Raw genomic sequence first — 14,309 nt, 5'->3', positions numbered from 1 at the left:
TTTTGATGGTAAAGAAAAACAATCTGGGATTTGCATGTTATTTAAGACTTTATTCAGCAATCATAATCACGCTAGCTATGATTTGGTGTTCATGTTGTGCAGGTGGTGATTACTTATAAGTTATGGCTTGGTAAATTAGTTTTACTTCAATCCCCTAATTGATCAGGAAAAGCATGGCTCCTTCTTGCTGACTGCAGGTGTATTCTGCAGGGTATAAATAATACATTATCCATAATACAGAACAAACAACAAGGTCATTTCATAAATTTAATTAAACTTGAATCATTTTGCAATGTTCAGTCATAAAAAAGAAAAGTATGCTTTGAGCAAAATATTGCTACAAGTAAGGAGCTTCGTATCATGCAAAATATTACAATAGACAAGGTCTGTATTATTTTTCTCTCAATATCATTGTTGTTTCCTGAATATCATGATTTCACATTTTGCAGGTGAGTTACATAGCACTGGCCCTTTGATATTGAAACTTCCAGGTCTCTTTTTCCCTTATTAATTAAAGCAAACACTGGAAAGGATCTTGTATTTCTATTTCATTTTTATGTGAATCACCCTGAAGTGTGTTTCCTACAATACTCCTGGAGTTATGCACCCTTGTTGTGTGCCTTTAGGGATGAACATCTGTGATGAATGAATTGACAGTTTTAAATATTGTGGTGTGTGACCTACATGTACATGTGTATTCTGTCTGTGCATATAACAGAGTTATCTGCCCTTGTGAATAGGTACTGATTGTGACATCAGGTGTTTGTGAGTTTGCGTAACATACCATTTTTCAAAGAAAACTACGTTTTGCTAACAAAAGAAGTCTGTCGCAATCCCCACACCTTCTAACAAGGAAGATAACTCTGTGATATGTAAAGATGGGATATACCAAGATACGATATCAGGATGGTTGGTTTAATCAATGAGCCCTGATGATTAATTCAGTATAGTATTCTTTGAATAATATCAGATTAAAAATCAATAAATGTTAAAAGGTAAATGAATGACTTTCAGTCACATTTTGAACTTAAAGCATTTTGTTTTGTGTGGATTTTTTTTTCCTTTTCATTGACGAAACGTACAATAAAGACTACCGGTAATATTTTGTCAAAATTTGTCAAATGTTTTATCAACAGCTGGTAATTTTTTCTCAAATGAGAAAATCAAATGAAAATTAAAAATTTTGCTCTTTCCCAACAGAAATACATGATTCACCCCATTATTTAATATTTATGACTTTGTAAAGTTTTTTGAACATATAAATGTTGTGTGAAAATGTTGATATATCCCTTCAAAGTTATAAGCTATGGGAATGTTTATCATTTATACTCTGTTGTGTACCAAGTCATATGTCAAAATCCGAGCGAATATTTACATGAATGATTGGTTAACGATTTTATTTATGATGAGCCTACATCACAGGATCTATTTTCTTTTACTAAATAAATATATGTTTGAGTGATCCTTGAAGAAAAATCAAAAAGTTTGTTTCCTCATTTACACCATTTTCATACTTTCTTTTTGTGTTTCTTAGAAACCTACTCCATACAACAAGCCATTGACAATATTGGCTTTGGGAAGTTTCAAATCAAACTCTCCATCCTCACAGGGTTTGCTTGGGTAAGTGATAGAAGACTGGAACGTTTATTAAAAAAAAAAAAATATGGTTAAATTTTTACGGTTTTTGTAAAGCATTGAAAATTTTAACCTTTATATTTTTCTTCAGGTTGTAAAGTATGGTTTATGTTGTGATATTGTTACAGTGAGAGTTTTATGTGTGATATTTCATTGACTAGTACAATGTGTACACTGTCACCTTCATCAGAAACATCACATGAAATATTCGCTGGTTGCGTTACATTCAATTATTACATGTTTAAATCATGCAGCTGAAAAATTCAATAAAGGTATTTGTGTCACATTAAAAAAAACTTATTTAACTATTGTTATTTCAAAGAATGTTTTACAAAAATGTATTTAGGTAAGCAGTGAAAAAAAATCAAGACTGATATTTCAACCAAAATAGGACATTATCATTGAACAGAGTTTGTAGGATATTAATGAAATTGTTGAACTTTAATTTTTTGCAGATGGCGGATGCCATGGAAATGATGATTCTCGCCATCCTGTCACCAGCCCTACACTGCGAATGGCAGCTAGAAAGCTGGCAACAGGCTCTTATTACCACGGTAATACAAACACAGCTATTACTGTAGATAAATCTTAATTTATGCATTTGCATATGTGATATATTTTATAGCTTTAATCTAGATTTTTAGCATAAATGTACCTGTGTTTTAAGCGAAGCCTGATACTTTGCATCAAGTACATCTATTGATTCAGAACTGAACAAAAAATATCTTTGGAGCATGATTGGTGTTGTTGATTATAAAACATCCCTGTATGCTGCATCATGAAACAAGTTGTTATAAAACACCTGTCGAGCCAATAGTGTTTGATATTCATCTTGCAGTGGGCAATAAACAGTAGATTTTAATCATAAAATCAGTTAAGCTATCGTATTTGAATAAATCAATATTGGACTACCCCAATATTGATAATATGATAGTGTACTATACCTATTAATTCAGATGATCCAATCTCCATGCGGAAACATGACACAGATTGCACAGATTAGTAATCTGATTGAAATACAAGTCCTGATCCTCACTCTGTTTTATAGAGGATATCTGACAACATTTTATTAGGGGTCACATTCTGGTGACCTTTCGGATTTGCCTATCAAATGCTCACTTTCAGAATCTTGGAAGTAAATTTTATATTCTAAGATCTGATTAATTTGATTCTTTTCTGATAGTTTATAGCTTTTAGGGGTTGAGATATCATTTCTGCTCCTGCGCACTAACACTAACTATCAAACTATCAACAAAAAGTCAAGTTAGATTTGACCCTGATATTGTTAGTTTTTGTAGATGTAATTGAAATTTAGTTGTATCAAAGAATATTTATAATGATTTCTTAATAACTTTGGTACAGCAGTTGTTGAAAGTCGATTCTTGTAAACATGTCTTCATTTGAAACTGGTCGCTAAAGAAGTTACAATTATTGCTGAACGAAGAGTTCGGACAACGTTATGTAGTTGCAGTAGTCCCATGATAAAACAGATAAGGATATTTGGACTTAAACTGAACAGAACATTTCTTCCCAGCTTGCATATATACATGTAGCCCCGATGGTGTGCTCTTTGGACAAAATGTGGATTCTTGACTACATACACAAAAATGGTTCTGGCAGCTCCTGAAAACTATTTTGTGTTAGTCAAGAAATTTGGAAGTATTTGATTTGAGAAACATAACAATTTTTGAATGTCCCAATACATGTACAATGAAAGAAATTTATACCACAGTCTTGTTATGGCCATCCTGTAACCAAAAATATCCAAACGTTATCATCATTGACAAAGTCAGCATATGAAAAATAGAGGATCTTACATGAGTGGCCATGTAATATAAAGTTTATCAGACGAGTTCTATAATATGATATCCACGAGCCTTTAGGCATAATCTATTTATGATGTCAAAAACTACATTTGACATCATAATAGTCTTATTACACATGTGTCTTATGATATTTATGACATGGCCGTATGACAATGCTGGATGTCCTGTTATGTGATAAATGAAATTATGTTATTACTGTATATAAAGTGAAGCTTGTTAAACCAGATAACTTCGATCCCAACCTAAATCATCCGGATTACAAATTCTGTATTTTTAGTCAATATGAAATGCTACGATACCGGTAATCTGTTTCCTGATATTTTTTTGTCCGGACTGCGAGTTTCCCGGATTATCGGCATCCGAATAATTGTTGCCTTATTTTTGTGTTACAGATTGTATTCTGTGGGATGTTCTGTAGTTCCAGTTTCTTGGGAAGTGTGTGTGACAAATATATTTTTGTGTTACAGATTGTATTCTGTGGGATGTTCTGTAGTTCCAGTTTCTGGGGAAGTGTGTGTGACAAATATGGACGTAGATCTGTAAGTATATACAAGTATATACCACAGAGACCTGGCACGACTTTTTTTAAACTAACAGGATACTATAACATATATATGTATACTATTGGTTAAAATTTTTCGTGCCAGGTCCCTGTGGTATATACTAGTACAGAATGACCAGTCGATTCAATGCAATGGATTATATAACAGTATTATATATATTGTAAACATGAAATTTATGAGGAAATTTAAGTTATATGAATGTTGCTTGATCGCAAAAATCCACCATTCCAACATATTTTCTTGTAAATGTATGAACTATGTTGCTTAAAGTCTGCCGGTGTATCAAACACAAATCACCCTAAAAGTGAAATTATATTAAGCGCTCATGAAAATATTTTTGTTTACAATAGATTTTATGATAGAAAGATAATATTTATTGTGTAATGATAATTTCAGATTCTACTACTATATCCTCAGTTTCCATAGAGTAATATTAATATTTTGTTTTCCATGTAGGAGTTGATCCTGTGTTCAGTATTTACGTGTTACTTCGGGATCCTCAGTGCGTTCTCCCCCACGTTTATATGGATGCTGATCCTACGAGGACTCGTCGGATTTGGTATAGGGGGCGCGCTCCTCAGTCGTACGTATATCTGTATGGTTTACGACGTGTGACTTTCTTCTCCCATCATATACTAAAGCTCACAATACAAGTTAAATAAATCCCTGTTGGAGATAAAATAAATTACTGTGTACATATGCTTATTCATTGTTGAAAGGAAAACTGGATATACAAGACTGGCCTATGTATATTCACTCTACTAACACTGGTACCTATGTGTCTTAAAATAAAAATGGCCACCTAATTTTCTCACAAACATATGTTACTCTGTATGCTGATTTACCATTGACAGTGTAACTCTGTTTGCTGATTTTCCATTGACAGTGTAACTCTGTTTGCTGATTTTCCATTGACAGTGTAACTCTGTATGCTGATTTTCCATTGACAGTGTAACTCTGTATGCTGATTTTCCATTGACAGTGTAACTGTGTATGCTTATTTTCCATTGACAATGTAACTGTGTATGCTTATTTTCCATTGACAACGTAACTGTGTATGCTTATTTTCCATTGACAACGTAACTACTGTGTATGCTGAATTTTCCATTGACAGTTGTAACTCTGTATGCTGATTTTCCATTAACCAGTGTAACTCTGTTTGCTGATTTTCCATTGACAGTGTAACTCTGTATGCTGATTTTCCATTGACAGTGTAACTCTGTATGGTGATTTTCCATTGACAGTGTAAACTCTGTATGCTGATTTTCCATTGACAGTGTAACTCTGTATGCTGATTTCCATTGACAGTGTAACTCTGTATGCTGATTTTCCATTGACAGTGTAACTCTGTATGCTGATTTTCCATTGACAGTGTAACTGTGTATGCTGATTTTCCATTGACAGTGTAACTATGTATGCTGATTTTCCATTGACACTGTAACTCTGTATGCTGATTTTCCATTGACATGTAACTCTGTATGCTGATTTTCCATTGACAGTGTAACTCTGTATGCTGATTTTCCATTGACAGTGTAACTATGTATGCTGATTTTCCATTGACAGTGTAACTCTGTTTGCTGATTTTCCATTGACAGTGTAACTCTGTATGCTGATTTTCCATTGACAGTGTAACTCTGTATGCTGATTTTCCATTGACAGTGTAACTCTGTATGCTGATTTTCCATTGACAGTGTAACTCTGTATGCTGATTTTCCATTGACAGTGTAACTGTGTATGCTGATTTTCCATTGACAGTGTAACTGTGTATGCTGATTTTCCATTGACAGTGTAACTCTGTATGCTGATTTTCCATTGACAGTGTAACTCTGTATGCTGATTTTCCATTGACAGTGTAACTCTGTATGCTGATTTTCCATTGACAGTGTAACTCTGTATGCTGATTTTCCATTGACAGTGTAACTCTGTATGCTGATTTTCCATTGACAGTGTAACTCTGTATGCTGATTTTCCATTGACAATGTAACTCTGTATGCTGATTTTCCATTGACATGTAACTCTGTATGCTGATTTTCCATTGACAGTGTAACTCTGTATGCTGATTTTCCATTGACAGTGTAACTGTGTATGCTGATTTTCCATTGACAGTGTAACTCTGTATGCTGATTTTCCATTGACAGTGTAACTCTGTATGCTGATTTTCCATTAACAGTGTAACTCTGTGTATGCTGATTTTCCATGTAACTAGTGTAACTCTGTATGCTGATTTTCCATTGACAGTGTAAACTCTGTATGCTGATTTTCCATTAACAGTGTAACTCTGTATGCTGATTTTCCATTGACAGTGTAACTCTGTATGCTGATTTTTCCATTGACATGTAACTGTGTAACTGATTTTCCATTAAAAGTTTAACTGTATGCTGATTTTCCATTGACAGTGTAACTCTGTATGCTGATTTTCCATTGACAGTGTAACTGTGTATGCTGATTTTCCATTGACAGTGTAACTCTGTATGCTGATTTTCCATTGACAGTGTAACTCTGTATGCTGATTTTCCATTGACAGTGTAACTCTGTATGCTGATTTTCCATTGACAATGTAACTCTGTATGCTGATTTTCCATTGACAGTGTAACTCTGTATGCTGATTTTCCATTGACAGTGTAACTCTGTATGCTGATTTTCCATTGACAGTGTAACTCTGTATGCTGATTTTCCATTGACAGTGTAACTCTGTATGCTGATTTTCCATTGACAGTGTAACTCTGTATGCTGATTTTCCATTGACAGTGTAACTCTGTATGCTGATTTTCCATTGACAGTGTAACTCTGTATGGTGATTTTCCATTGACAATGTAACTGTGTATGCTGATTTTCCATTGACAGTGTAACTCTGTATGCTGATTTTCCATTGACAGTGTAACTGTGTATGCTGATTTTCCATTGACAGTGTAACTCTGTATGCTGATTTTCCATTGACAGTGTAACTCTGTATGCTGATTTTCCATTGACAGTGTAACTCTGTATGCTGATTTTCCATTGACAGTGTAACTCTGTATGCTGATTTTCCATTGACAGTGTAACTCTGTATGCTGATTTTCCATTGACAGTGTAACTCTGTATGCTGATCCATTGTATGCTGATGCTTTTTCCATTGACAGTGTAACTCTGTATGCTGATTTTCCATTGACAGTGTAACTCTGTATGCTGATTTTCCATTGACAGTGTAACTCTGTATGCTGATTTTCCATTGACAGTGTAACTCTGTATGCTGATTTTCCATTGACAGTGTAACTCTGTATGCTGATTTTCCATTGACAGTGTAACTCTGTATGCTGATTTTCCATTGACAGTGTAACTCTGTATGCTGATTTTCCATTGACAGTGTAACTCTGTATGCTGATTTTCCATTGACAGTGTAACTCTGTATGCTGATTTTCCATTGACAGTGTAACTCTGTATGCTGATTTTCCATTGACAGTGTAACTCTGTATGCTGATTTTCCATTGACAGTGTAACTCTGTATGCTGATTTTCCATTGACAGTGTAACTCTGTATGCTGATTTTCCATTGACAGTTTAACTCTGTATGCTGATTTTCCATTGACAGTGTAACTCTGTATGGTGATTTTCCCTTGACAGTGTAACTCTGTATGCTGATTTTCCATTGACAGTGTAACTCTGTATGCTGATTTTCCATTGACAGTGTAACTCTGTATGCTGATTTTCCATTGACAGTGTAACTCTGTATGCTGATTTTCCATTGACAGTGTAACTATGTATGCTGATTTTCCATTGACAGTGTAACTCTGTATGCTGATTTTCCATTGACAGTGTAACTCTGTATGCTGATTTTCCATTGACAGTGTAACTCTGTATGCTGATTTTCCATTGACAGTGTAACTCTGTATGCTGATTTTCCATTGACAGTGTAACTCTGTATGCTGATTTTCCATTGACAGTGTAACTCTGTATGCTGATTTTCCATTGACAATGTAACTCATATGCTGATTTTCCATTGACAGTGTAACTCTGTATGCTGATTTTCCATTGACAGTGTAACTCTGTATGCTGATTTTCCATTGACAGTGTAACTCTGTATGCTGATTTTCCATTAACAGTGTAACTCTGTATGCTGATTTTCCATTGACAGTGTAACTCTGTATGCTGATTTTCCATTGACAGTGTAACTCTGTATGCTGATTTCCATTGACAGTGTAACTATGTATGCTGATTTTCCATTGACAGTGTAACTCTGTATGCTGATTTTCCATTGACACAGTGTAACTCTGTATGCTGATTTTCCATTGACAGTGTAACTAATGTATGCTGATTTTCCATTGACAGTGTAACTCTGTATGCTGATTTTCCATTGACAATGTAACTCTGTATGCTGATTTTCCATTGACAGTGTAACTCTGTATGCTGATTTTCCATTGACAGTGTAACTCTGTATGCTGATTTTCCATTGACAGTGTAACTCTGTATGCTGATTTTCCATTGACAGTGTAACTCTGTATGCTGATTTTCCATTGACAGTGTAACTCTGTATGCTGATTTTCCATTGACAGTGTAACTCTGTATGCTGATTTTCCATTGACAGTGTAACTGTGTATGCTGATTTTCCATTGACAGTGTAACTCTGTATGCTGATTTTCCATTGACAGTGTAACTCTGTATGCTGATTTTCCATTGACAGTGTAACTCTGTATGCTGATTTTCCATTGACAGTGTAACTCTGTATGCTGATTTTCCATTGACAGTGTAACTCTGTATGCTGATTTTCCATTGACAGTGTAACTCTGTATGCTGATTTTCCATTGACAGTGTAACTCTGTATGCTGATTTTCCATTGACAGTGTAACTCTGTATGCTGATTTTCCATTGACAGTGTAACTCTGTATGCTGATTTTCCATTGACAGTGTAACTCTGTATGCTGATTTTCCATTGACAGTGTAACTCTGTATGCTGATTTTCCATTGACAATGTAACTCTGTATGCTGATTTTCCATTGACAGTGTAACTGTGTATGCTGATTTTCCATTGACAGTGTAACTCTGTATGCTGATTTTCCATTGACAGTGTAACTCTGTATGCTGATTTTCCATTGACAGTGTAACTCTGTATGCTGATTTTCCATTGACAGTGTAACTCTGTATGCTGATTTTCCATTGACAGTGTAACTCTGTATGCTGATTTTCCATTGACAGTGTAACTCTGTATGCTGATTTTCCATTGACAGTGTAACTCTGTATGCTGATTTTCCATTGACAGTGTAACTCTGTATGGTGATTTTCCATTGACAATGTAACTGTGTATGCTGATTTTCCCTTGACAGTGTAACTCTGTTTGCTGATTTTCCATTGACAGTGTAACTCTGTATGCTGATTTTCCATTGACAGTGTAACTCTGTATGCTGATTTTCCATTGACAGTGTAACTCTGTATGGCTGATTTTCCATTGACAGTGTAACTCTGTATGCTGATTTTCCATTGACAGTGTAACTATGTATGCTGATTTTCCATTGACAGTGTAACTCTGTATGCTGATTTTCCATTGACAGTGTAACTCTGTATGCTGATTTTCCATTGACAGTGTAACTCTGTATGTGCTGATTTTCCATTGACAGTGTAACTCTGTATGCTGATTTTCCATTGACAGTGTAACTCTGTATGCTGATTTTCCATTGACAGTGTAACTCTGTATGCTGATTTTCCATTGACAGTGTAACTCTGTATGCTGATTTTCCATTGACAGTGTAACTCTGTATGCTGATTTTCCATTGACAGTGTAACTCTGTATGCTGATTTTCCATTGACAGTGTAACTCTGTATGCTGATTTTCCATTGACAGTGTAACTCTGTATGCTGATTTTCCATTGACAGTGTAACTCTGTATGCTGATTTTCCATTGACAGTGTAACTCTGTATGCTGATTTTCCATTGACAGTGTAACTCTGTATGCTGATTTTTCCATTGACAATGTAACTCTGTATGCTGATTTTCCATTGACAGTGTAACTGTGTATGCTGATTTTCCATTGACAGTGTAACTCTGTATGCTGATTTTCCATTGACAGTGTAACTCTGTATGCTGATTTTCCATTGACAGTGTAACTCTGTATGCTGATTTTCCATTGACAGTGTAACTCTGTATGCTGATTTTCCATTGACAGTGTAACTCTGTATGGTGATTTTCCATTGACAGTGTAACTATGTATGGTGATTTTTCCATTGACAGTGTAACTCTGTATGCTGATTTTCCATTGACAGTGTAACTCTGTATGCTGATTTTCATTGACAATGTAACTGTGTATGCTGATTTTCCATTGACAGTGTAACTCTGTATGCTGATTTTCCATTGACATGTAACTGTGTATGCTGATTTTCCATTGACAATGTAACTCTGTATGCTGATTTTTCCATTGACAATGTAACTCTGTATGCTGATTTTCCATTGACAGTGTAACTCTGTATGCTGATTTTCCATTGACATGTAACTCTGTATGCTGATTTTCCATTGACAGTGTAACTCTGTATGCTGATTTTCCATTGACAGTGTAACTGTGTATGCTGATTTTCCATTGACAGTGTAACTGTATGCTGATTTTCCATTGACATGTAACTTGTATGCTGATTTTCCATTGACAGTGTAACTGTATGCTGATTTTCCATTGACATGTAACTGTGTATGCTGATTTTCCATTGACAGTGTAACTCTGTATGCTGATTTTCCATTGACAATGTAACTCTGTTTGCTGATTTTCCATTAACAGTGTAACTCTGTTTGCTGATTTTCCATTGACAGTGTAACTCTGTATGCTGATTTTCCATTGACAATGTAACTCTGTATGCTGATTTTCCATTGACAGTGTAACTCTGTATGCTGATTTTCCATTGACAGTGTAACTCTGTATGCTGATTTTCCATTGACAGTGTAACTCTGTATGCTGATTTTCCATTGACAGTGTAACTCTGTATGCTGATTTTCCATTGACAGTGTAACTCTGTATGCTGATTTTCCATTGACAGTGTAACTCTGTATGCTGATTTTCCATTGACAGTGTAACTCTGTATGCTGATTTTCCATTGACAGTGTAACTCTGTATGCTGATTTTCCATTGACAGTGTAACTCTGTATGCTGATTTTCCATTGACAGTGTAACTCTGTATGCTGATTTTCCATTGACAGTGTAACTCTGTTTGCTGATTTACCATTGACAGTTTAACTCTGTATGGTGATTTTCCATTGACAGTGTAACTCTGTATGCTGAGTTCCTGCCGTCTTCCTCCAGAGCCAGATGTGTGGTATTAGTAGAGGTATATATCACAATTTGTTAAAGTATTTCTTGGTAGTTCATGGTAGTTCATTCTTATAGCAGTTTTGTCACTTCATCTGACGTGCTTCAACCATAAAAATTGTACCCATAAATACAGTAAAGATTTGGTGCCACGGTGGCCTAGTGGTTAAGATGTCTCGACAATAATCACAAGCTCTTCACCTCTGGGTCTCGAGTTTGAATCCCATGAAGGGGGATTGCCAGGTATTGATCACTGGTCAGTGGTTTTTTTCTAGGTGCCTCGGCTTTCCTCCACCAAAAAACCTAGCATGCCCTTACATGACCCTGGCTGTATATAGGACGTTAAACTATAAAAACACATTTAAGATTTTATTTACTTGGTACTATTAAATCATACAAAACTTAAATTTTAAACAATAGTTATCTTTTGGCAAAGTTTTTTTTTAATTCACTAAGGAATTATTTATAGTAACAAATCTTAAGTCTGAACAGTATATATGTCCATCTTATATTGTCAACTGATAAAATTTGGTTTCTGATTTCTCTTTACAGATATTCTGGGCTATTGGTGCTTGTTTCGAGGTGTTGCTTGCACTGGTTGTCATGCCAACACTAGGATGGAAATGGCTTCTAGGACTCTCTGCTCTTCCACTGCTATTGTTTTCTATTTGCTGTTTTGTAGGTGGCTTGGATTATTTCCCCTTTTACTTGATCTCTGATATATAGCAACACCTACTGTGTTATAAGTATAATTGTAACAATAAATCAAAATTTGTTTATTACACCATCATAGTAGATAATTCAATTGTGTTTTGCTTTTATTTAAGAAAACATTACCATTAATATTTCAAAATACCTTTTTAAATACAACAGGTTCTTGAAATTTTTTTTAAAGACCCAGTCATCAGTATTGACAGAGTTGTTTCTCCTTGTAGTGGTTGCCTGAAAGTGCTAGATATGACATGTGTCGAGGACAGCCAGAGAAAGCAATGGCTACACTTGAGAGGATTGCCAAAGAGAACGGAAAGCCCATGCCTCTAGGGAGACTGGTAGATTCATCTTCTAAGGTGAGTTTAACATGCCTCAAGATTTATCTTCTGACTGCATATACGGTAGTTTTAATGCTGATGCCAACAGATATATATTAATGCGCTCTATGAATGAATACATTTGTTGCCATATTAGTTTCCATTGCTATATTAGTTTAAATGAGATATTTTCAGAGTTTAAACTTATCATCATTACATTGGTTAATACATGGTTAAGAAGGTGTTGATCAACACATTGTTACTATAACGACAATTATACAATCTTTTTCTCTTGCAGACTACAAGCAGAGGCAGTATAAAAGATCTTTTTATTCCGGAGTTAAGGAAAACTACAATACTTTTATGGGTAATATGGTAAGTAAACACATGAGTCTCTCCATTACTGATGTTTTGGTACAAAACATAGGTTTCATCATCTTGTCAAGTATGATAAAAGATTTATACCTGCTTCTGATTATGATCGTAAATGATGACTTGAGTTTGTGAATCTCATTTTATTGTCCTTTCAGTAGAAATTTTATTCTCCACACTATCCAACTTTTGGTTTTTCATTGGAGCATTTCCCTAATTCTATTTAATGCCTCCCAAGTACTTTCAGCAATTTGATTTATTCCAAATATCTTCCTGGGCAGTGGGCACTACCTTACTTTGGCCTTTTACCCCAATTGTTATTAACATATACTTTTCAGTACTTTCAGTACTTTGATTTAGTCATGTAACACCCCCCTTCCTTAGTTCTTTCAGTACTTTGATTTAGTCATGTAACACCTCTCAGCTTCAGTACTTTCATTACTTTAATTTAGTCATGTAACACCTCTCTTCTTCAGTACTTTCAGTACTTTGATTTAGTCATGCTACACCTCGCTTCCTCAGTATTTTGATTTAGTCATGTAACTCCTTGCTTCTCCAGTACTTTGATTAAGTCATGTAACACCTCGCATTCTCAGTCCTTTGATTTGGTCATGCAACGCCTCATTTCCTAAGTACTTTCAGTACTTTGATTTAGCCATGTAACACCTGCCTTCCTTAGTACTTTAATTTCTAATTCTTTTAATCATTCTCAAAACCGTTTCAGACTTTGAGTGTTTCTATATATGGGAGAGGTTTTGGACTCTAGCTGTCTCCATGCTTTGACAAAACAGATTTTATTGCAATGATGGTACTTGTTCCAACTTAATCTTGTCATTAAGAGAGTCTACCAACTACTATCAGCTAGTCAGTATACTTTGTAATGAGACTAATGATTAGAAAAAAAAACAACTTTAAATATATACTCATTCACCGCATGTACATAACAATGCATACCCGATTTTGACCTTTATTTCTTTTGTTGGGATGTGTGTCTTATTTGCGTTCACATAAATAAATAGAAACCTATCCTTGCAATACCATATCTGTTCATTTATAATCAGAAAAACAAATCAACGTTATAGAAGGATTTGAAATGTTGTGTAATTTCTGATTACATTGATGTTTTCAGGTTTGTGTCCGCTTTCTCTTACTATGGAATCGTACTGATGACTACAGAATTATTTGAGATCTCAGATGGTTGTCATGGTAAGTATATAAGTATTGTTTACACTGAAGATATTATTCAAGAGTTGAAAGTTTTGCAATAACTCTAGATCTATGCTGCATTATCTCAATATCAACTGCATTAACTCAATATCAACTGCATTAACTCAATATCAACTGCATTAACTCAATATCAACTGCATTAACTCAATATCAACTGCATTAACTCAATATCAACTGCATTAACTCAATATCAACTGCATTAACTCAATATCAACTGCATTAACTCAATATCAACTGTTAACTTGATATCAACTGCATTAACTCAATATCAACTGCATTAACTCAATATCAACTGCATTAACTCAATATCAACTGCATTAAATCAACATCAACTGCATTAACTTGATATCAACTGCATTAACTCAATATCAACTGTTAACTTGATATCAAGTGCAGACTTT

General features: G+C 34.8%; 1 protein-coding gene across 1 annotated transcript in view; it reads left to right on the top strand.

Annotated features, from left to right (window-relative positions):
• Nucleotides 1–14,309, top strand: part of LOC138331545 (synaptic vesicle 2-related protein-like) — a 44,277-nt gene that overhangs the window by 16,921 nt on the left and 13,047 nt on the right. Inside the window, exons 3-11 of the mRNA XM_069279239.1 lie at nt 1,535–1,620; nt 2,091–2,189; nt 3,929–4,000; nt 4,481–4,611; nt 11,237–11,300; nt 11,834–11,959; nt 12,217–12,348; nt 12,608–12,684; nt 13,811–13,887. Of these exons, the coding sequence (XP_069135340.1) occupies nt 1,535–1,620; nt 2,091–2,189; nt 3,929–4,000; nt 4,481–4,611; nt 11,237–11,300; nt 11,834–11,959; nt 12,217–12,348; nt 12,608–12,684; nt 13,811–13,887 (864 nt within the window). The remainder of the gene's footprint in view (nt 1–1,534; nt 1,621–2,090; nt 2,190–3,928; nt 4,001–4,480; nt 4,612–11,236; nt 11,301–11,833; nt 11,960–12,216; nt 12,349–12,607; nt 12,685–13,810; nt 13,888–14,309) is intronic.

This window comes from Argopecten irradians, chromosome 9 (assembly GCF_041381155.1).
Source record: "Argopecten irradians isolate NY chromosome 9, Ai_NY, whole genome shotgun sequence".
Classification (NCBI taxonomy): Eukaryota; Metazoa; Mollusca; class Bivalvia; order Pectinida; family Pectinidae; genus Argopecten; species Argopecten irradians.
The sequence above is the reverse complement of the archived record's forward strand: the minus strand, read 5'-3'. Positions and strand labels throughout refer to the sequence as shown.